Source organism: Pongo pygmaeus, chromosome 1 (genome assembly GCF_028885625.2).
Source record: "Pongo pygmaeus isolate AG05252 chromosome 1, NHGRI_mPonPyg2-v2.0_pri, whole genome shotgun sequence".
Lineage (NCBI taxonomy): Eukaryota > Metazoa > Chordata > Mammalia > Primates > Hominidae > Pongo > Pongo pygmaeus.
This window is the reverse complement of record NC_072373.2, coordinates 16,005,499-16,030,012: the sequence shown is the minus strand read 5'-3', so window position 1 is coordinate 16,030,012 and position 24,514 is coordinate 16,005,499. Positions and strand designations below refer to the sequence as shown.

General features: G+C 39.6%; 1 protein-coding gene across 3 annotated transcripts in view; it reads right to left on the bottom strand.

Annotated features, from left to right (window-relative positions):
* The window catches only part of PCNX2 (pecanex 2), a 319,512-nt gene that overhangs the window by 284,268 nt on the left and 10,730 nt on the right, over positions 1-24,514 (bottom strand). For all 3 annotated transcript variants that reach the window (XM_063671047.1, XM_054479339.2, XM_063671060.1), the window contains exons 2-4: positions 2,548-2,753; positions 1,634-1,754; positions 873-909 (exon numbers count right to left, since the gene is read on the bottom strand). In XM_063671047.1, coding sequence (XP_063527117.1) covers positions 873-909; positions 1,634-1,754; positions 2,548-2,753 — 364 coding nt within the window. The remainder of the gene's footprint in view (positions 1-872; positions 910-1,633; positions 1,755-2,547; positions 2,754-24,514) is intronic.

Genomic DNA, 24,514 nt, shown 5'->3' with positions numbered 1-24,514 from the left:
TTTAATATGAAGAAAAAGGTATGTGCTTGTATATATGTGTATAAAACAGACATAAAGTAATATTGTTATGAAGCTGTATGTGCAACTAAAATATTAGAAATCTAATGTGAATTTATTTTGGTAGTAATAATATAGAAAAAAATATGGATAATCCTTTACATATTGTTATAATGGGATACAATTGAATGATGAAAAAAGAAACTTCATTTTAGGGGTTCAGGGCTATGGTGCTAATTTCAACTGTTTTCTAGACCAAATTAAATTTTACACTATTTTCAAAATTGAAATAGGGCACAAAATTTGTCTTTGTAGTAGTGGAAAAGAAAATAGAATTGCAAAGAAAGGAATTAATTCAGGCCTCCAAAAGATCTTTTCTAAGCCTTCTGCAGGTAGTCAAAAGACAAAAAACAAAATCTTAGTAAAAATGTGAAACAAAAATTGTTTAAGTTAAAAGAAAGATCCCCCAAAACAAAATTTGTAACTTGAAAGAAAGGTAGATATGCAGAATGCTATACAATTTATCCTGTCATTTTTTGATGTATATACTATAATACAAATTTTTATATGGATGATAATTTATCATCAATAAAAAACTTATATGTCTGCTCTTTATAAGCCATATGAAATGAGGCATAGACTGGAGAAATGAGTTATGATCAACAAAATATCACAATTTGAATTAAGATTTGATATATAAATACTGATGAGAAAAATTAAAATTAAGAGTTAAAGAAACAAAGTCAAAATATAACTATGCAGTCTTAAGTACAGTTCTTATTTTCAGTTAATCCACTGGCATTCTGTTTTATAAAAATATTTTTCACTTCACTGAGGATAAGGCTGTGATAAAATATAAATGATTAACAGTTTACCTTTGAGATCTTCTACGGTTTCCTGTGCTGACAACTCCTAAACAAATGAAAGAAACAAAAATCAATAGATGACTCAGCTGATCGTCCATTTCCAGACAGTCGGCAATAACTGATCAGTAATCACTGGTTTTCTAAATGGCATGTAGGGGAGAGACAATACAGTGTTCACTCTCCTTAAGCTTCTATAAAATGGGGCCCAGAATGGATACAAACATACGTAAGTGTGGACATTCAATCAAGACAACTGTACTGCGACAAAGGGAGATTTGCTACTAAGAAAGTAAATAGAGAAGGAATAAGCCACCACTTACACTATAGTGAATGGAGCTCACCAAAGTTAATCTAGAAAAAAGGTGATTTATTGACTTCCCAAAAAGACAAGTGTGATTTAAAATGGAAAGCAGAGGTGATATCCATTTCAGGTGGAAGGCATTGCAGATATGATAACTTAAATGAATGACAACAGAAAGAAGCAAAGGCCTACAACTTGGTTCTCTGACCAGTGTGGTTGACCCAGCAGCGCGGGTGGACGGCAGAGGAGGCCAGAGAGTGTGCTTTGAACACATGACTGGGCATTTATCTTATGGTCCCAAGGGCACCCTTCAGTTCATTTCTAGACCCTGGGATGTGATATTCCACTGTACACGGGCCAGTGATTACAGCATGCAAGCTACAATCACTGCTGCTGAACACTCCCATTCTAGGTGAGATCAACATCGAAACCACATAAAGAGGGTGAAACAGGAAACAAGACCACTAACCAATGGCCCAGAAGAGTGATGAGAGGTTACACTTTGCCCTCTGGAGCTGCAGCGGAGGGGAGGCGTGGAGAGGTTTCGACTGGCCTCTTCCTTTTTGCCATTGTGAATCTGCCTATTATTGCTAACCCAACATGAGAAACACAAGAGCAGTGAGTGGTATTATCAAACAGAAGCATGATTCTTTCAGTACTAGTCTAAAAACTTTTTTTCCTAGAGTCCATTTTGTTATATTCCTTACATATAAATCTTTTTTTGTTGTTGTTAAGATACAGGGCTTCAGTCTGTCCGGGTAGACTGGAATGCAGTGGCACGATCATGGCTCACTGCAGCCTCAAGCTCCTGGACTCAAGTGATCCTCCCACCTCAGCCTCCCAAAATGCAAGGTTTACAGGCATAAGCCACCACGTGCAGCAGATAAATCTTATAATAAACATTATTTTTAAATTAGAGGACATGCTATCTTAAGGAGCTATAAGAAATAATACAAGAATGGTGAAAAGAATGGTAACTCAAGAATTACTCTTAACATTTCAGTTCTATGTAATGTAGCACTTTTATATCAACAAACACAAATGCTATTCTTTAAAATACTCTGGCATGCTCTTAGCATTTAAATAACAACATTAAAAGCAGTAAAGTGAAATTTTTTGCAGTGCTAAGCCTAAGGCAAATGAATTCTAGATCTTATGAGAAGGTCATATTGACTTCCCAAAAAGACATTTATTGGGAAGCCAGTTAAACCATCTTGATTATGAATATCAATTTTATGCTTAAGTATATGCTGAAATATAAGAAAAATGCACATATTTCTGTCTGCCTGTACTAGCAATTTCATAAACAACTGATAAAAAACTTATTTTAATCAAGAGCAAAACATTTAAATTTTGAAGTGTCACATTAATTGAAAATATTACCTTGGATTTTTGTGATTAGTCATGTGTTCACCTTTGGCCTCCTTGTCTTTATTTGGCTTTTCTTCCTTTCTGGAGGGCTTTTGCTGAATTACTTCTCCTTTGTCAAACATGAGGTGTAGGCGATAACTGACCAGTTTGATTATTGTGAAGAATATAGTCACTGCACTGCAGTAGAAAAATACAATGATCGCATTTGGAGGAAAAGCCTGAAGAAGGGAAAAGAGAGAGAAAAATCATTTGCTTTTAAGATTTTCTTTCTGTTTTAAATCTGGAAGCATTTTTAGACTACACATTGAATATAAATTAGGCAAGATTTCAAATTTGAGTAATTTTGTAAGTTTTCCTGGTTAAAATACTTGAGGAGAAAGAGCTGCTTTTTATTTTTTGAAGTCTTTTTTGTTTCTCACGTTCTGTAGTAGTTGCACTGATAACCAACATTTGATTTGCAGGCAGAAACCCCACAGAACAAAAGACATATTCGAGGAAACCTCTCCATTTTTTTTTTTTTTTTTTTTTTTTTGAGATGGAGTCTCATTCTATCACCCAGGTTTGAGTGCAGTGGCGAGATCTCGGCTCACTGCAACCTCCGCCTCCCGGGCTCAGACAATTATCCTGCCTCAGCCTCCTAAGTGGCTGGGATTACAGGCATTCACCACCATGCCTGGCTAATTTTTGTATTTTTAATAGAGACAGGATTTCATTATGTTGGCCAGGCTGGTCTCGAACTCCTGACCTCAGGTGATCCGCCCACTTCCACCTCTCAAAGTGCTTAGATTACAGGTGTGAGCCACTGTACCCAGCCTCCATGTTTGATAAGCTCTTATCTATGGCCTAATCCAATGCATCTTCCTATGCAGCTCATCTTAAAGGCCAGAGATGTATTTGTTTTCATCAACAAAACACAAAAAGCCTTGTGGAGAACAGAAGGAAAAACAAGGGAGAAAGGTTAGGGTAACCACTCCCCCATTCCCTCCCTAACCTCCCACTGTGATAACGCCTGCAGGCCATGGATTTCCTTAGGGTTGTAATGCACACAGGGGACCACAAAAGGGTACTACTTCCAAAAGGAAGAGGGATATTTCCAGCAGAGACAAATGATCTGAGCATGGCGACTATAGCGAGGTTCAGCTCAATTCTACGCAATCCCCTCAAGAAACAAAACAAAAAGAATCACTGGGACCCGTGGAGTTGTCCCACTCTGTAGCATCTCCCATATACCTTCCTAATTCTCTCCAGGACCATGGACTATCACACATTCTCTGGTCCTTCCTAAACTACATTCCTATTCTTTGGGATGGAAAGAGATCCCCAAGTGTCCCAAGGTGATATCCAGGACAGCCTCAATGATTCGCGAGACCATTTTATCAACGGACTGCCCTAAAGAATATCGGAAATCCAGTGATCCGTGTAGCTGGTGCCTCAACCTAACCATAGCTAGGCTTGCAGACAGCAGGGCCCAGTCCATATCTGCGCCTGTACAGCTTGCCGTGGTCCCATGTAAGAATCTGTCTTCTAGGTTGGACTGTCCCTAAAATGGAATAGCCAAACACAGCACAAAAAAGAAAGAGGAAGATGATCAACAAGTAAAAGATAAAGTCGGAGATTTTCACCATCACTTACTCGCTCTTATTATGTCATGGGGGGAAAGTCCGCAAATAAACATAAAGCAAGCAATAAATAAGTGACGGAATTAACTATATAAGACAATATGAGCTAGATAATAAAGCCAGGTCCACTACCTGGCAGCAGATAAAGTTTATATTTACAAAAGTTGCATTAGTAAATAAACCTTATATTTACATACTAAATACTACTAATATGTTAAAATACTACTAATTTAAATACTACTAAATTAAATACTACTAATACTACTAATAGTTTTTGGGTTTTAAAAATTTAAGCTAAATCTAGAGAGTTAATTTGAAGAAAACTGACAAAAGAAGGAAAAAGAAAACCTGCAGATGTCCATGAGAACAGATTATTGTTATATAAAAATGATATTCCGCCAGGCATAGTGGCTCATGCCTGTAATCTCAGCACTTTGGGAGGCCAAGGCAGGATTGCTTGAGCCCCAGAGTTCAAGAGCAGCCTGGGCAACATAGTGAGGCCCCCTCCCCATCTCTACAAAATTTAAAAAATTAGCCAGGTGTGGTGGCATGCACCTATATAGTCCTTGCTACTGGGGAGGCTGAGGTGGGAGGATCTCTTGAGCCTAGGAGTTCAAGGTTACAGTGAGCTATAATCATGCCACTGTACTCATGCCTGTGCTACCAAGTGAGACCCTCTCTAAAAAAAAAAAAAAGGAATTATATTCAAGGGTTGGTTGAATTTTCATGTAACTAGGGCTTCATAGTACTCTAGTCAGCAAGGGTAGCAAAGAGAGTTAGTGCTCACTAAATACTCCATCCTCTCCTCTTCATTTCCTAGCTTCTCTTGCAGTTAGGCTGAGGCCATATGACTACTTTTACCCAATGGACAATGAGCACAAGCGCTGGCTTAGACAATTATGAGCTAGGTGCCTCCCGCATCCCACTCTTGTCCTCTTTACTTGGTGACCTCAGAAGACATGTTTTCCAGATGATATGTCTATAAGACGATGCACTTTCTTTCAGACTAGGTACCTGAGTAACTCTGTGGAGCAAGGCCCCTATAAACCCAAGATGAGCCCATAACGGAATAAGAAGTAAACTTTTGAGTCATTAAACCACTGAAATTTGGAGTTGTGGCCACTGTGGAAGCTAGCAATACTTAATTAATAACAGGGGGGTCCATTTTCATGAGGAATCTTCCATTCAAATTAGATTAGAGATAAATTGAGAAAACCCTAAGGCATCGAGAAAGGAATGGAAGGGAAGAAGAGTAAGAGATAAAAAATTGTATAGGGCTCTTGGGAAAATTCACTTAGAAAAAAACTGGCATGCCCCAATATTCAGAGAGATACTGCTTTTCAGTTTATCCTCATAAATTTAGGCTACAGTGTAAGCTTAGTAATACTGAAATTAAGTGAGGGCAAGAAGTTAGAATTTGAAGTTACCATGAGTACTAGCATCTAGCTAGCAACACAAGTGAGAACAGACCCTTGCCTCATCCTCTATAAAGGACCACTTGGCACTTTGTTGTATCTGCAGCCCATGGACCTGACCAGACCATAGTGGGAGACAGAGATTTTACTGAAAATTTTCTAGAAGAAAGGTTTTACAGCATGCTATGCATGGTACGTTGTTTCTCCCCAAACTCCCTGATCTCATAATTCCTTTAAAAACCTCTCCCTAGCCAGGTGCAGCAGCACGTGCCTGTAATCCGAGCTTCTCAAAAGGCTGAGGCAGGAAGATCTCTTGAGCCCAGGAGTTCAAGACTAGCCTAGACAACATAGAGAGACCCTGTCTTATTCATAATTAATTAATTAATTGATACCTCTCCCTTCAGTAGACCCTCCAAATTGAATCTAGCATCTCCAAACACTCCTTTCTTACGCTATGCAATTATGCTCTTCCCAGGCTCCTCCAATTCCACATGCCCAGGGACATCCCTGAAAATCACTTGCAAGGCCATTTGACTGCAGACATCATCATACTCAGGAAACAGAAGACCTCTAGCTTCTAGTATTTTCTCTCCTTAGAGGTGTGAATGCAGTCAGAGAAAGAGGGCTTAGGAAGGGATTCGCCATAGATGAGCAGTTATGAACTGTTCCTAAATTTTCCCCTTGATGTAAGGTATACTCATATTTTTGAATAGCTGTTTACTTGTTCTAAGGGAAATTATAAGTTCTTATTTATATGAACTTTTCATTTTAACACATTCTAGTTAACAATGGGAGGCAACATTTTTCAACATCATATCCTTGGCCAAAGAAAAGTTTTATGTTGTTTTCTGACCCATTATTAATATAACTAGTATTATATGACTCATTTGACCAAGGTTTTATGACAACATTTCATGAAAAACAACATGCTGTTACCAACTAAGCAGTTACAGTTCTTCCCATTGGACCCAGCTCTGTCTGTTCCTTCAGGCTCGTAGCTCTAGCTGCCTCACAGTCACTACTCTGTTTTTTTTTCTCTCTTTTCTTTAAAACTTTTGTGGCCAGGCACAGTGGCTCACACCTGTAATCCCAGCACTTTGGGAGGCCAAGGTGGGCAGATCACCTAAGGTCAGGAGTTCAAGACCAGCCTGGCCAACGTGGTGAAACCCAGTCTACTAAAAATACAAAAATTAGCCAGGCATGGTGGTGCATGCTTGAAATCCCAGCTACTTGGGAGGCTAAGGCAGGAGAATCACTTGAACGTGGAAGGCAGAGGTTGCAGTGAGCCAAGATCGCAGCACCACTGCACTCTAGCCTGGGCGACAAGAGCGAAACTCCATCTCACAAAAAACAAACAAACCAAAAAAAAAACTTTTGTTTTACTGTGGTAAAATATATATAATACAAAATTTACCATCGTAACCATTTTAAAATGTAGAGCTGAGGAGTGATAATTACACTTGCCTGTGTGCTACTGTCATCACCATCCATCTCCAGAATTTTCATCTTCCCAAACTGAAACAGTACCCATTAAACACTAACTTCCCATTCGCCCCACCCCCCCATCCCCTGGCAACCACCGTTCTACTTTCTGTCTCTATGATTTTGACCACTCTAGATACATCATATAATTAGAATCATATAGTACATGACCTTTTGTGACTGGCTTACTTCACTAAGCATAATGTGTTTAAGGCTCATCCACGCTGTAGCCTGTGTCAGAATTTCCTTTTTTTAAAGGCTGAGTAATACTCCATTGTATGGCTAGACCACATTTTGTTTATTCATTCATCCATTGGTGGACATTTGGGTTGCATCTACCTTTTGGCTACTGTGAATAACACTGCTCTCAACATGGGTGTACACATACCTGAAGCCCTGCTTTCAGTTCTTTTGAGTATATACTCCAAAAGAGGAATATCTGGATCACATGATAATTCTATGTTTAATTTTTTTTTCAAGACAGTCTTGCTCTGTTGTTCAGGCTGCAGTGCAGTGGCACAATCTTGACTCACTGCAATCTCTGCGTCCCGACCTGAAGTGATTCTCCTGCCTCAGCCTCATGAGTAGCTGGGACTACAGGCGCACACCACCAAGCCCAGCTAATTTTTGTATTTTCAGTAGAGACGAGGTTTCACCATGTTGGCCAGGCTGGCAGCGAACTCCCGACCTCAGGTGATCCACTCGCCTTGGCCTCCTAAAGTGCTGGGGTTACAGGCTTGAGCCACCGCGCCTGGTTTATGTTTAATTTTTGGAGGAACTGCCTCACTGTTTTCCATAGCAGCTGTGCTGTGTTACATCACTCTGGTTTTTAACTACAGGCCAATAGATTGTTGCCTCCCATCTCTTGAATGGCCTGGAGAGATAAAAAATCTGGCTGAGTGAGGATTAAGCAATGCCCATGCCCAGTGAGAATCAACCGCTGCTGAGGGTTTCTGTTTACAGACATAAAGGACACTCTTGGGGGCTCATCCTTTACTGATGTGTACCTCATAAGGGTACTTCATCACTCGGCTTTCACAAGCTAATTTTGAAGAAGTCTTCTGGAAATGAATAGATTCATTCTGCACATGAAGAAGCTGGGTGTAAAGTGGGTCATGCTGCAGCGTTGATGAGCTCACAGAACTCCTTTCTGGAAGTTACCTACCTAGCAACTTCAATGACCTGACTGAGAACCAGAGACTCAGGAGAAAGTAATAAGAGTGTGGCCTTCCTGGGCAGTCAGAACACACCACTGTTAGAGGGAGACAATTCGTTCCCACTTCTTGGTTTCAAAAGAGGGGATGATTCTCTCTACATAGCCAGCCTCTCCACCCCCATGACTTGCTCCTCCCTTAGTGACTTCTGATGAGTGATTTGGGGAGCCAGAACTGGGCATGTCTTTCTCATGCCCTCCCCCTCTTCTCTCTCAGGAGCCGGTTGGGCCAAGAAGGTGTGTCTGGGTGGCTCTTCTACTGCAAGGCCTCCAGTGTCAGGCCCCAAGTAGAGAGGCCCAAGGCTGCACATGGTGCCCCTGACCAAGTGGGTAAGTCTCTATTACTCTGGGGTCCACAGTGAAGAAGTCCACTTGCCTGCAGATATTAATATCAGTCACATTCCCAAATATCAGTTCATTCACACTAGAGGTGATCTTCTGAATTCCTTATGTTTGACTCTTCTGTCTCCCTTAAGTGCCTCAGAAAAGGATGTGTTATCTATGGGGACACCAAGTCTATGAATAAAGTTCTTGAACTTAACTGGAAATGGAGCCGCTCAGAGCTTTACTGCATGTTCTGTGCTCTTGGTCTAAGCATAATTCATTTACCTGGCACATAATAAGCCTAATAAACTCAGTTTCCCAGCCCACAGCAGAAACTAGAAGGGAAAATGAGGAATGAACAGAAGTAGGCACAATAATGTAACAAGACCTAATAAATGATGGCTGAAGTCTTGGGAGAAGTAAAACTAGAAAAAAGAAAACGCGCCCATAAAAAAGCAAAGGCACTTCTACGATTATTTTCTGAGACACAAATACACCTCAGTTATGTCTGAGGCTATCACTACAATAGCATAATATCTAGGATTACAAAGAAAATGGTCTGTGATATTCAATATACTGTCAGAGAAGGCAGGGACATTTAAAACTATCCCATCAATGTGGTTAAAGTAAATTGAGTTTTCCTGCTTAAAGGTTAAGTTTCAAATAATTTGGAAAATGTTTTTACTCAGAATGTGTGGCCTAATAAATGAGGCATTAATCTGCCAAACATAACACTCACACTCAAGTTTGACATTTATATGCCTATCCGAGAGTGCTGGGATGATTGTGCTGTATGCCAGAGCATTTCCTCTGGCTGTGGGGAACTGCTTAGTCTGGTTATTTATGCCATCCGTGGGCTTTAGAACCTCCTACTCAAGCTGCTGGAAGGCTGACAAGTTCTACAACTATTTGAAAACCACAGGTTCATCCAAAAAGATAGAATTCAGACTGAGCAATATGAGTTGTCTTATCTGCTTCAGAGATAACAGAGATTCTTTTCTGTTCATCCATTTTATCAAATTAAGAGAGAGCACCTTTGTCCATCTGGTCATCCATCCCCATTCATTCGTGCATTCATTCATTCATTCCTTTCACAGGTAAATGTTAGTATCTTGTCTCTGCCATTCAAGTATGACTCTTGGGTCCTATTTAAGTAAGTTATAATTCCTTGAGGGATTGAGGACAGGCATGTATACAAAAAAAAGCACATGATAGAGAAGTGCTATCATTTCTTTGCATTTATATATGTGAAGGGAGTTACAAGTTTTCAGATTCAAAATAATATTTCTTACATATTTCATGCATTTCTTTATGAAAAAATAAACTAAACGAATTTAGTATTTTATCAGAAAATCTGGAACTTGTGATTATATGTTGAAAACTAGAACAAGCCCAGCAAAAGTTTGGATCACAGGAATATAGGCCAAGAACCCCTGGACATAGATGTGTACAGAACGCATCCTGACATACAGGAACCTGCCCCCCACAGGTTATGGACAGGGGGTCTCCATGCAGCTCCCCTTAGATATAGGCCCCCCTTGCAAATACCTGTTTAAAAATGATGAGGTAGATGGAATCAAAACATTTGACAGTTTCTCAAAATTTAGCTCTATGTGAACGTCTATCCTGCAAAGTAAGATGAACAAAAAAGTAGAATAGAACACTTTCTCTTAGGCCTGCTATTTGACTTTTGTTGGGTTTGCTGTCTGTTTCTTATGAAATCTGCTCTGATTTTGTTGAGCTCCTGGACCTCTTTCTTAGTGTGCAGCTTTGATGAGAGAAATTGATGATAGAGAGGTGGCAAGTGAGTGTCTGGACCATTAGGATGGTGCTACAGGGAATGGTAATATGAAAAAAACAGCCAAAGGTTAGAAAGTTAGATTTGACCATATCAGCAGAGTCATTAAAATGAGAATCATTGTAGACTTACTCACTTTGAAAATTATTTAAAAAGCTGCACCTTTCTCTCTTCTCTTCTGATAGAGAATATTGAATGGATAACTTAGTAAATGAATGTTTAGTTTAGTCAAGAAATTTGAACTCATGTTGTCATTTTCATTTTAAATGGCCATGGTAAGAATTAACATAATACTTATATTTTTAACATACACTGAGATAAATAGAATGAATCAATAAGTTTATACAAGACAAAGTTATGTCAACTTCAATGCAATGACAAAATCAATCATAAATTTGTACTGAGGTTGTGTTGGAAATCCATGTCACATGTCTCCTAATAGAAATATGCTATTTAGAATTAAAAATGAAAATTAAATATTATGAATGTTTATTAAATATAACCCATACATGATCAACACTATATTTTATATATAATCTAAATCAAGACTGAATACTTATTTTTCATAAGGAATTTTGGAAATAGTTTTGGCTTGACAAAGTCACAAACTTACTACTAAAATGTCTGAGTTCATTACTACCAAGTTCCTTGACTCTGTTTATTAAGTGCCCTCAAACCCAAATGATACAGAAAATGATGAGTGTCATGAACTTTCAAGCCTGTATCAATTAATGTTCAAATTTAATGAAGTATATTACATTTAATTTTAAGCAACATTCTTCAAATTCAATTTTGTTAAAATATTAAAATCAGGTCTTAGGTTTAAGTCTTTGATCCATCTTGAGTTGATTTTTGTATAAGGTGAGAAATGAGGATCCAGTTTCATTCTTCTACATGTGGCTTGCCAATTATCCCAGCACCATTTGTTGAATAGGGTGTCCTTTCCCCACTTTATGTTTTTGTTTGCTTTGTTGAAGATCAGTTGGCTGTAAGTATTTGGCTTTATTTCTGGGTTCTCTGTTCTATTCCATTGGTTTATGAGCCTATTTTTATACCAGTAGCATGCTGTTTTGGTGACTATGGCCTTATAGCACAGTTTGAAATCAGGTAATGTGATGCCTCCAGATTTGTTCTTTTTGCTTAGTCTTGCTTTGGCTACGCGGGCTCCTTGGTGATTCCATATGAATTTTAGGATTGTCTTTTCTAGTTCTGGGAAAAAATGAAGACCTGAAATCATAAAAATCCTTGAAGATAACATTGGAAAAACCCTTCTAGACACTGGCTTATGCAAAGACTTCATGACCAAGAACCCAAAAGCAAATGCAACAAAAGCAATTGTAAATAAGTAGGACTTAATTAAACTTAAAAAGTTTTTGCACAGCAAAAGAAACAATCAGCAAAGTAAACAGACAACCCACAGAATCAGAGAAAATCTTCACAATCTATACATCCAAAAAGGACTAACATCCAGAATAGGGAACTCAAACAATTAGCAAGAAAAAAAAAAAAACGATCCCATCAAAAAATGGGCTAAGAACATGAATAGAAAATTATCAAAAGAAGATATACAAATGGCCAACAAGCATATGAAAAAATGCTCAACATCGCTAATGATCAGGGAGATGCAAATCAAAAACACAATGCAATGCCACCTTACTCCTGCAAGAATGGCCATAATCAAAAAATGAAAAAATAATAGGTGTTGTCAGGGATGCAGTGAAAAGGGAACACTTCTACACTGCTGGTGGGAATGTGAACTAGTACAGCCATTATGGAAAACAGTGTGGAGATTCCTTAAAGAACTAAAAGTAGAACTACCATTTGATCCAGCAGTCCCACTACTGGGTATCTAGCCAGAGGAAAAGAAATCCTTATATGAAAAAGATACTTGCACATGCATGTTTATAGCAGCACAATTCGCAATTGCAAAAATACGGAGCCAGCCCAAATGCTTGTCAATCAATGAGTAGATAAAGAAATTGTGGTGTATATATTTACCATGGAATACTATTCAGCCATAAAAAGGAACGAAATAATTGCATTCACAGCAACCTGGATGGAATTGGAGACCATTATTCTAAGTGAAGTAATTAGGAATGGAAAACCAAATACCATATGCTCTCACTCATAAATGGGAGCTAAGCTATAAGGATGCAAAGGCATAAGAATGATACAATAGACTTTGGGGACTTGGGGGAAAGGGTGGGAGGAGGGTGAGGGATAAAAGACAACAAATTGGGTATAGTGTATACTGCTTGGGTGATGGGTGCACCAAAGTCTCACAAATCACCACTAAAGAACTTACTTATGTAACCAAACACCACCTGTTCTCCAAAAACCTATGGAAATAAAAAAAAAAATCATTAAAAAAACTAGAGAGAATATAAAAAAATAATAATTTAAAAATAAAATATTAAAATCAGTAATAATCATTTTTAAAGGAACAGTGAGATGAAAATGCGTTGCATTAATAACTTGTTCTTTACACATTCTGCTTAACAAACAAGCAGAAGCTGCAGTGCTGTGTGACCCATGGAAGGAGCAGTGGCCACAGCTCAAAGTGGGAGGGTCCTTAGAGGCTGGGCTAGAAGGGATCCCTGTGCAAGCTCCATGCCCACCTGCAGATTTTGCATTCCTTCTCTTGCCCAGTCTGCTAGTCAGCATCCTAGTAAGAAGTCAGATGTTGGTGTGTCTCAGAATCCTTCTTTCCTTCTATCCAACTGCAAATGTGTTTAGTTTGATTTTTGCAAAGGCCATACCTACCAAGGATCGTCCAATAGGTTTCTGCTCCATCCCATTCAGTCGTTTTCAATAAAATAGAAGTTCTTTTGGCATTTTTTTTTTTTGATAGAATCTTACTCTGCCACCAGGGTCGGAGTGCAGTGGCGCAATCTCGGCTCACTACAACCTCCTCCTCTCGGGTTCAAGCGATTCTCCTGCCTCAGCCTCCCGAGTAGCTGGGATTACAGGTGCCCGCCACTACGCCCGGCTAATTTTTCGTATTTTTAGTAGAGACAGGGGTTCACCATGTTGGCCAGGATGGTCTCAAACTCCTAACCCCATGATTCGCCTGCCTCGGCCTCCCAAAGTGCTGGGATTACAGGCGTGAGTCACCGTGCCTGACCTCTTTCGGCATTTCGAGCCTAATAATTTCTCATTGTGTAAGATGTTTAGCTTCTCTGGCTCCCATTGTTTTAATGCTACTAGGACATTTAATTTAAATTACATTGTGATAGTCATTGAGATAAACCCAAAAATGCTCCCAACAAAATTTGTCAATGCCCCTTGGGGGAAGTTGTTACTCCCAATTTAGAACCAGTGTGCCTACTTCAATATAATATTTACAAGTGGGCATTAACATGCTGTAGCAAAGGTCACTAAAATCATGGACCTCATCCACTAATATTATATAACAGTCACCCTCCTTCTTTAGCCCAGGGCTTCCCAATCTTGACACTACTGACATCTTGGGCCAGATAGTTTTTTGCCGTGAGGGGCTACGTAGGTGCTATGCACTGTAGGACATTCAATAGCATCCTTAGTTTCTACATACTAGGTGCAGTAGCAATCCCTCCAGTGGTGACAACCAAAAATATCTCTAGACAGTCCCAGAGGGGGTGCAAAATCAACCCTCCCCACAGTTGAAAATCACTGCTTAGCTCAAAAATGTATTAAAGTGTACCAAGCATAGAGATAAAAGAAACATAGTCCCTATACATACCAAGTTCAAAAGTCAAGCATGAGAGTAGATGTATAGAGTAGAATTCCAAAGTACAGTAGCAAGTGCTATTGTTCAAGTAAATCAGGTGTGCCTAAATCAGATTGAGAAATGGGGGTAGCAGACCAAGAAAACTATTTCAGAGAAGTCACACATTTGAAAACTATAAAGCATGCTGAGAAAAGCTAGGCAGAGGAAACAGCACGAGAAAAGCAAAGGGCCTTCCAGGAAGAGCAAATAGTTTGGAATCACAGACATGGGGTATTTGAAGTCGGAAGCAAGTGATAAGAAATGAAAGATCTTGACATTAGGCTTAGGACTTTGATCTTCATGATGAAGAGCACAGAAGGCTAGCGAAACATAGAAGCAAAAAGTTGGTATCTACATTTTACAAACTCACCCATGTAGATGGACAGATGGAGACAGAAGTAGAACCAGCAATGAGGAGATGAGGAAGGGGCAATCTGTTTCATGGAACTGTTGCAGCGTTTGATGAAATTACATTTGTGAATGCACACTGTGAAACATGTACTGATTTTTCTATAAAATCACTTCAAAAACAGTAAAGTGTGATATAAATGCAGACAGAAACTATTCCCACTATTATCCTATGCTAGTATTAGAATTTCAAAACCATTTCTAAAAGGAAGCTCTGAGACCACTAGGATTAATGGCAAGATTGTTGAAATAAATGAATACTCTCTCTTTGATGGAGTCTCGCTCTGTCACCCAGGCTGGAGTGCGTGGCGAGATCTCGGCTCACTGCAACCTCTGCCTCCTGGGTTCAAGCAGTTCTCCTGCCTCAGCCTCCTGAGTAGCTGGGATTACAGGTGCATGCCACCATGCCCAGATATTTTTTGTGCTTTTAGTAGAGACGGGATTTCACCATGTTGGCCAGGCTGGTCTCGAACTCCTGACCTCAAGTGATCTGCCTGCCTCAGCCTCCCAAGGTGCTAGGATTACAGGCATGAGCCACTGCACCCAGCTGGAATAAATGAATACTCTTATAAGGTGATATTGAAAGGAAGTAACACATGTTAAGTTGCTATATTTTTATTTTAAAAAGTATTTACACAAAACAGTGTGGAACTTCTTCAAAAAATTAATAGAATTAACATAGGATCTGGCAATTCCACTTTTGGGTATACATGCAAAATAAATGAAAGCATGGTCTCAAAGAGATAGTCATACCCCCATGTACATAGCAGCATTATTTATAATAGACAAGGGGTGAGGCTGGGCTCGGTGGCTCATGCCTGTAATCCCAGCACTTTGTGAGGCTGAGGTGGGCGGATCAGGAGGTCAGGAGATGGAGACCATCCTGGCCAACATATGGAAACCCCGTCTCTACTAAAAATAGGAAAATTATCTGGGCATGGTGGTGTGTGCCTGTAATCCCACCTAATTGGAAGGCTGAGGCAGGAGAATCTCTTGAACCAGGGAGGCAGAGGTTGCAATGAACCCAGGTCATGTCACTGCACTCCAGCCTGACGACTGAGCAAGACTCTGTCTCAAAAAAGAAAAAAAAAAAAGAAAAGAAAAAAAAAAAAAGACAAGGAGTGCAAACAACTCTAATGTCTTTCAACAAATATTTGAATAAACAAAATGTGGTTGGTTTATGCATACTACGGAATATTATAAAGCCTTAAAAAAGAGAGAAATTCTGATACATGCTACAACATGAATGAACCTTGAGGATGTTATATTAAGTGAAATAAGGCAATCACAAGAAGCAAATACTGCATGGTTCCACTTATATGAGGTACTCAGAGTATTCAAACTCATAGAGACAAAAAGTAGAATGGTGGTTGCCAGGGTCTTGGGGGAGAGAGAAATGGGGAATTATTGTCTAATGGGAATGGAATTTCAGTTTGGGAAGATAAAAATGTTCTGGTGATGAAATGTAATGATGGTTGTGCAACAGTGTGAATGTACTTAATGTTGCTGAACTGTACACTTAAAGGTGGTTATGATGGAACATTTTATGTTATATACATCTTTTCACAATTGTTAAAGTAATTATTATTTTATAACACTTTGGATTATGTGTGACATTTTTCAACTGAGAAATATGAACAACCAAATCACTACACTGGGTCCTGCTGTTTGAATATGGAGGTTAAGAAATAAGCAGAACCAGTTCCTCACAGAGTCTGTGATTTCCCTTCTAGAATATCTCTCAAGTTCAAATTTCACCCACGCAATGTGTTCACTGCCCAGAGTAAGCTATAAGCAGAAGTCCCAAGTTGTTAGCTGGATCATAAAGATGATCAAGCTCCATGTTCATTTAGCCTTTCAGGTGCTCAGCAAGTACTGTTCCATATTCTGTGCCAGACACTGTGCATGGCACTTTGGGGTAGAGCTGTGACTTCAACAGGCAAACATCTGTCTTCAAGGAGCTTCCAATATAGCACACACTAGTGACAACTAATTTTAGAAGTAATTTACTTTTGCCCAGCAAGGGAACCTAACCTAGACTAGAGTGTCAGGGAATAATCCTTCAAGAAACTGGTATTGAACTTGAGCAGTGAAAGTGAACTGGAGCTAACTCAGAAAGGTGAGCATGGAGATTCCAGACAATGGGCCAAAGTGTGCAAAGGATACAAATCAGCATTAGAGACACAAAGAAAGCCTGTGCAGCTGACTGCCTGGGTGGGAAGGCAGAAAAGAAGAAAGGAGTGGGATGAGTCTGGGAAGGTGGGACGGTCAGATGACACACTGCTGAGCCCTTGAGGTCCTCCTTCAATCCCTCATGGGAGGCCTGGAGTGGCCTGCTAGCCAGTCTCCTCTCCTCTGCTCTACAGCTTTCAGGATAGTGTCTCTCAAGCACCATTTTAATCACATCACTGCCCTATGCAAATACCTACAATTAATTTTCTCCAGCACTTCTTAGGCTAGTTTCAAAGCTTTTCATGGTCAAGACCCCTTCAGCTTCCAGGATTCTTGGTCATTGCATCACAGGAGTGTGCTTGCTGTCCTCTACCATGGGCAGGGCCACAGACCAACATGGCCTAAGGGAGTAAACACCTAAATGGGGAGATCAGATTAACATCGGTAAAGTAGTATTTAAACACTACAGAGGGGTGTACAACTGAAGGGCTCACTCGGGTAAGCTGTCCTATCTTGGCGTCAAGTCAGTCCAATTAGAGCAGGTGGAGAAAACCAAAGAACAGGGGCTGCTGTTGAAGGCTCCAGAGGTCCCTGGCTTCAACTGTGATGCAGAAGTTGGATAAGACATGGAGGAGAATGTGGAGGAGGGCACCTATCATTAGCACAGATGCAACAGGCGAAGCCAACACGGTGACTTAACTCTCCACGGGAGAAAGGAGCTCATGAAATACAGAGACAGACTTGAAGAGAAGACCCAAATTTAAGGAAAAGGGGAAATGGAACGAAGCAAAGAACACCAAGAAGCAATGAATGACTAGTGAAAGATGAGGAAAGCCTGGATACAAACTTATTTTCAACATTACTGATTATGTTTATCATTCTTTATTGATTAGTTAATTAGTAAAGGGTTCAGTGTAAACTATGTGTTAAGCACTCTGATGTCCAAATCAGCTATTATCTGCACCACTCATAGAGAGTTATCACACTTTTATGGATTCTATTTCAAGTAATTATAAACTCCCCGAGTCTACTCTTTGTGTCTACTGTTTGTGTGCGCACAGTACCTGACAAGCAGTCAACACTGGGCCGTTTCTTGGCTGCAGCAAGCATGTTAAGCCCTGGCCTCCCACACACCTATTTTCAAGGTCCACGAACAGTGGCAAGGGCAAACTGTGCCTGCCTCAGGAGCCAACAGAGCCAAGAGGAGGGCAAGTCTGCAGAGAAGATGCTGACTCACAGCAAGGCATCAAGGCCCCCAACCTGGGCTGCTGCTTGATAGGCCTGTCTGGGGACTCTTGAGATGAAAAATGCTGGAGGAGAGAGAGGATCCTGCAGCAGTGACATCATGTCAATGGGACAAGCGCCTCCCAAGGTGCTTTATCACCATGATGGAAAGGGGGTCACAAGCCCTAATCTCATGGGTCACAGGGAGGAAATGTCTTGAGAACTGTGCCTGCTTGATGGGGATGGGCATTTCTGTATAGGGGAGTGGAGATTTCTAGAAAGGTTTTCTGATGAGCAAGGGACGGGGTCAGATTGTATGTCTCTTCCTCAGTGTCAGCTCTGATTCTGCAGTTCTTTCTTCATAGCTGGAGACACTTGCCCTCAACTCAGTCCCATGCCAGAGTCCACCACAATCTAGTTGGAGGCCTGTGAGCAAGTCCTGTTGCTAACATACCATCTACTCTGGGTGGCAGAGAGGAGCCCTCTGGCATCTAGTTTTAGCTTCCTCTTTACAGTATCATTTCTCCCCTTTCTGTAGGATGCACCCCACTCCTAAATGCATATCATTGTATGATGATCTCACTGGGGCTCAAATTGAACATACTCGGCCAGCATCTATAAGCTTATTCTGCTATCTTTTTAACATGACCCTAGTATTCTTCAATAATTCTTTACTTAAAGACTCCTCTTGTTCATTTTCTTGCCCAGACCTGGAATAAACCATTTTTTCCAAAGAGCTCTAGTTTCTTTTAAAAGAAAATGGAATTCAGAGACTAAAATCTGAGTTCTAGATTTGTCCATTCTCATTGGGTTATCACTGATTCTAGGTTTCTCAGTAGAGCTCAAAAATATACATATTTTTAAAAACAAATAAGTCATGATTTCAGAATGACATAGCTATTTTTTTTTTTTTTTTTTTTGAGACAAGGTCTCACTCTGTTGCCCAGGCTGGAGTGCAGTGGCATGATCATAGCTCACTGAAGCCTTGACCTCCCAGGCTCAAGTGATCCACCTCAGCCTCCCAAGTAGCCGGGACTACAGGCATGTGCCACCATACACAGCTAATCTGTGTGTGTGTGTGTGTGTGTGTGTGTGTGTGTGTGTAAAATATTTATATATATGTGTATATATATATATATATATATTTTATTGTAGAGACAGAGTTTCACCATGTTGTTCAGGCTGGATTTGAACTCCTAGGCTCAAGCAATCTGCCTGCCTCAGCCTCCCAAAATTCTGGGATTACAGGTGTGAGCCACCACCCTAGGCTGATATTTATAATTTTAAAGATTACAAGGTTCTAAGTAAGTCCTTTGATTTTGTATTTGTTTGTTTTCTTTTATTGCTGAAATCCTTATTCCTAAATATCATAACATGATTTATTATTTTCTTTACCCTGTACTACATATATAATAATTCCAAAATGTGTATTAAATCTTATTAATAAGCTTACTGAATGCAATTTAAGATGTCTTTGTGGCTCTTTTGCCTTTATGTTGTATCAGGAGGCCTAGAAAGTCATTAAAGTCATATGAAACAGATTTTGTTTGGTTATGCCATCAATCTATCAAGGTTCATTCCTCATTTCCAGCCCTACTGCCTTCACCTGTTCTTTACCTCCTTCTATAGGTAAATATGTTCTTATTAATGTTTTATCTTTTGAATGTGTCTTTTTGAAACAGAATTAATTACAGGTATGCTTCATCTTTCCCTCCTTTTTAGTCTATATATGTCTTCTGCTTTTTTCTCTTAACAGTGTTATCTGGAGATCCCTCTACAGCAGTCTATTTTCTCACTCCTTTTTTACAGCTGTGTACTACTCTACTGTAGGATGTACCTTAATTCATTAAGCCAATTCCCTCTCAATGGATACCTGTTTCTAGTCATCTGCTATAATAAATAGTGCTTCAGTGACTCACTTTGAACATACATCCCTTTGAATTCTTGAGAATGCTTATTTATTTAAACCACATTCCATATTACCTTTTTTTTTTTTTTTTTTTCAGACAAAGTCTCACTCTGTCACCCAGGCTGGAGTGCAGTGGTGTCTTCTCAGCTCACTGCAACCTCCGCCTCCTGGGTTCAAGCGATTCTCGTGCCTCAACCTTCCGAGTAGCTGGGATTATAGGCATGCACCACCATGCCCGGCTAATTTTTTGTTTTTTTAGTAAAGACGAGGTTTTGCCATGTTAGCCAGACTGGTCTCGAACTCCTGACCTCAGGTGATCCACCCGCCTAGGCCTCCCAAAGTGTTGGGATTACAGGCATCAGCCACCGTGCCTGGTCCTCTTCTACTGATTCTTATTTATTCCTAGAGCCATGTAAAAACGGTAAGTCTTATGAGGATGAGGCCAGGTCTGTCTTATTCTCCATCACACCCTCAGCACCCAGCTTGGTATCCAGCAAACAGCTGGTCAAAAATATTGGTCAATAAATAAACATTTACGATAGTAATTTTATATTACATCTTTTTTTCTCAATTCAGCAAATTGTACAACCTTTGGAAGTTATTTGGCCTTTGTAAATCTGTTTCTTCTGTGAAATGAGAAAAATAATTCTTAATAATATTTTTACAAAGATTAAGCACAATAAGTATAAAATAATTAATACCCTGGCACATAAAAAGCACTTAAATGTTCACATCTCTCACGATCATCACCATCATGATCATCATCATTATCTATTCATCATTCATCAACAACACAGAATAATAAATTCAGATATGCTGTTGCAAGAAGGAGCAAAGTACAACAGAGCAACACAGCAAGTGTTTTATTGCCTGTGTACACAGTCGGAGGGGTTGATATATAATAAGAAAAAGTATTTCTGAAACAAGCCAGACAACCGTTTTCTGAGTGAAATATTTGTGTCAGGGATTACTCAGGGACATTTCTTATATTCAGGAATTTTTCTTCTTCCCTGGTTATTAAGTATCTAATTGTAGTCTTGAAAACAGAAATAACAAAAGACAAGTCAGCCTAGAAAGAGGTGTCTATTGAAAGGGAACTATATCCCAATGGGCTATTAGTTATCTGGCATTTCTTCTGAGATGGTAAAGACTTGGGGAAAGAACTGAAACACACAGTAAATCCAATCTAAATGTTTATATCAGAGACTAAGAGATAAGAATAAGAAATGCGTAAGGTCCTTCACAGTCCAAAGCTTCTATATTTCCCTTCTATACTTAATATCAATCAGTAACAAGAAATGAGGTAAAATTTATTTTTGCCTGTTTCAATGGTCTATAATTTTTTAAAGTCCAAGTTTCCCATGACAGAAAAAAATTAACTTATTATATAAGTACCACAAGGAAATACATAATTGCTACATAAATAATAAAGGTTATCTTGAAAGCAATGGCAAATTGAACTTCAAGGCAAGCCAATTCCAAGAGTAATGTCTCTGTTTTTCAGCCCCATTTTTAAAGATCTGGATTCTGGCCACAACCTTGTGGTGAGTCTACTGAAATGGGTCTGACCACAGTCTGTAATATGCACTACCAAAACTGTGCCTTCCCTTATGGAGTTAGATTCCATTAATGCAGAGTGATTAGATTATCTGCTATGTATAAAGCACCATTCCAAGGACCAGTGGGGATTCAAATCACAGCCCTACTCTCAAGGACGTTCTGATCTTGAGGGAGGAATAAACCCCCTTCACTCCAAACCTCTCTCCAGATAGTGTGCCCTTTTTCTGCTCCCTGCTTGAAAGAACTGTGTCTTCACCTCCCATTGCCTCTTAAACCCACAGCAGTCTGGCTTCTGCTCCCCAATACACCACTGAAAGTTTCTTGTCAATGTCTCTAAAAATAAAAAATAACCACAATTTCCTGTTTTCTCAGCAGCGAGCAACACAGTTGCTCACAGTGGAAATGCTCTCCTGGCTCTTCCCTTGTCTCCCGACGCCTCCTCTTTGCCCTGCCTCTGAGTGTAGCGCTCCTGGGGCCTCACTGTTAGCACTCTTTTCCCAATCTACACATTCTATTTGGGAAGTCTTACCCAGTCCCTTGGCGGTAAATATCATCTCTATGTTGATGATTTTCAAATCTGTATCCCTAGCTTAGATTGTTCCTTTAAACTCCCCACACCTATATCCAACTATCTACTCAACATTTCCACTTTGATATCTAAAAGGAAACTCCAAACTACTATGTGTAAAACTAGGTGTTCGATTTCCCTACCAACTATCCTCTTTCATCCTTCATCTCAGTCAATGGCACCTCATACACCTCTGGTTCAAACCAGATAATCAGGCATCTCCCTTGACTCCTCCCCCATCCTTATGCCTCTACCCTAAAAATGAACTGATCATTAAATCCTATCAAAATCTATCCACAATTCTCCATCTTTACTGCCACCACCATCTCTTGACTGGGTGACTGAAATAGACACCGAACCTCTCATTCCTATTTTTGTCCTGTCTTTGATCTATTTTCCATCCAGCAGTCAGAGAAACCTTTTGATAAAGTAATTCAGCATATCTTTTTATATGTTTTGTGAACTCTGTTAACGTTTTATACCTCTTGCTGGTATAAATTATTAAATCAGCAAGGATGGAGGAAAAGCTAAAATTATATAGCTACAAGTGAACCTAACTATATATCAAATGATAGCATAACCACAAAGATGAACCAAAAAATAATTGGAAAATAATTCATCTAAGTAACTTTTGAGCATGTTACTCTGGCAGTACATTACTGGTGATACGTATTCTAAAAATAATAATAATAATAATAACTTCTAAACAGTCTTGAACTTTTCCTTAAAGATTTGTCTATGGTGGTGTTATGGGAGTAGTAATTCATGTGTGTATTTTAGGACTAAGCAAATGATATTGTTGTGAGCTAGAGTTCTCACTGTGGGAGAAGGGAGATATAAATATGAAATAATGGAAGGAGAGGAAGAGTCCTTTAATATGGATTGGATTGAAGGTCTCAGAATAAACTTTAATTGATTATTCAATCATTGAATCTATAGATTGATCAATCTTTTAGCTGTATCTACTGAAAGGGGCTAGAGGCAAAGACAACTAGTAGCAACAAATGCAACTACTGCAGCCCTAGATTTTGGTTTCCAAATGTAATTCCCCACCAAAAGGATCATGGCTCCTTAGTGAAATGGCTGATTCTTCCAGGGCTGGGGCAGGGAAAGTACAAGCTAAGCCAGGAATATCTTGTTGGGCAGAAAGCAATAACGTGCTCACAAACTGATGAGGATATATCCAAGAAAACTCAGGATGTGCATGAAGAAGGTCTCACTTGCCAAATTTTTGATCATTTGAACATCAAAAAGAATGATGATAGGAATAAATTATACTCCCATTGAATTAAAAAATGAATTTATGGGACCACACTAAAAAGTGCAACAAAACTATGAGGATGGGGGAAAAAAACTCTTCTTTACAGAAGAGTACCAATTAAAAAAGGTAGGAAGAAAATTAGAAAATTACCATTTTGCAACCACCATTGTAATAATTATTTTAGTCCAGAATCATCAATTTATGCTATAACTATTGGGTGAAAGACTTTTGGAAATACAATATAAACAGTCTCCAGGTTTCACTCCACAGATTACTCACTAAACACAAAGGGGAAAATTGGTAATTTTACAATAGGGACATCTGGCTGACACTACCTTAACCAATGATGCGGGTTGGGGAGAGGTGGGAGAATTCTGTCCCTCTGATGTGATGGATGACAAAGGCACAACACTGACACAGAGGCTTAGATAACTCATTTTAGAATAAGAACACTCGAGATAGGTGGCAAATAAAAGCCATGTTTGATCCTTGTTTGAATCTTGGATACAGAAAAACAAAACCAAAAACCCCAGCTCTCTAAGACATTACTGGCTGGCATAACTGGAAATTTGGATAGGAACAATATATTAGACAATACCATCATATGAATAACTTTTCTGGGTGTGATAATTACATGGGAGAACGTTCTTTTCCTTAAGAGACACCTGTTGAAGTTTTTAGGGGTCATGTGTCTTGATGTCTCCCATATATTCTTAAAGGGTACAGCAAAACTAGCCAGACTCTCACACACCTTAGAGCTTTAATACATGCTGTTCCCCTTGCTTGAAATGCTGTTTCTCCTCTACTCATCTTTGCTTGGCTAACTCCTACTCATTCATCAGACTTCAGATTAGAAGTTACTTCCCCCTCTGGGAAGCCTTCCTTAAGTACTCATGCCAAGATTCCATCTCCCATCTTTACTGTACAGCACCTGTACTTCCCCTACAGTAACAATTACCACTGTGTTATTCATGTCTGTTTATCTGTTAACTGCATGGGAGAAGACGCCAATCCACCTTGTTCTCCTGCTGTCTCCACAATATCCAGCAGAACATCTGGCACTCAGTCTGTTGTCATAGACATAAGTGCTCTCCAACAAACATGTCCAGTTAGTCTCTCAGGCACAGGGTAGAATTGCATTCTCCTTCCCCTTTGAAGTGAGGTGTGGTCATGCAACATTCCCTGACAAAGCAGTGTGAAGAGGAGAGGTATTTGCCATTTTCAGGCAGGAGCCTCCAGAGCCACAGCATGACACCCACTCAGTGTCCCTCAACCATA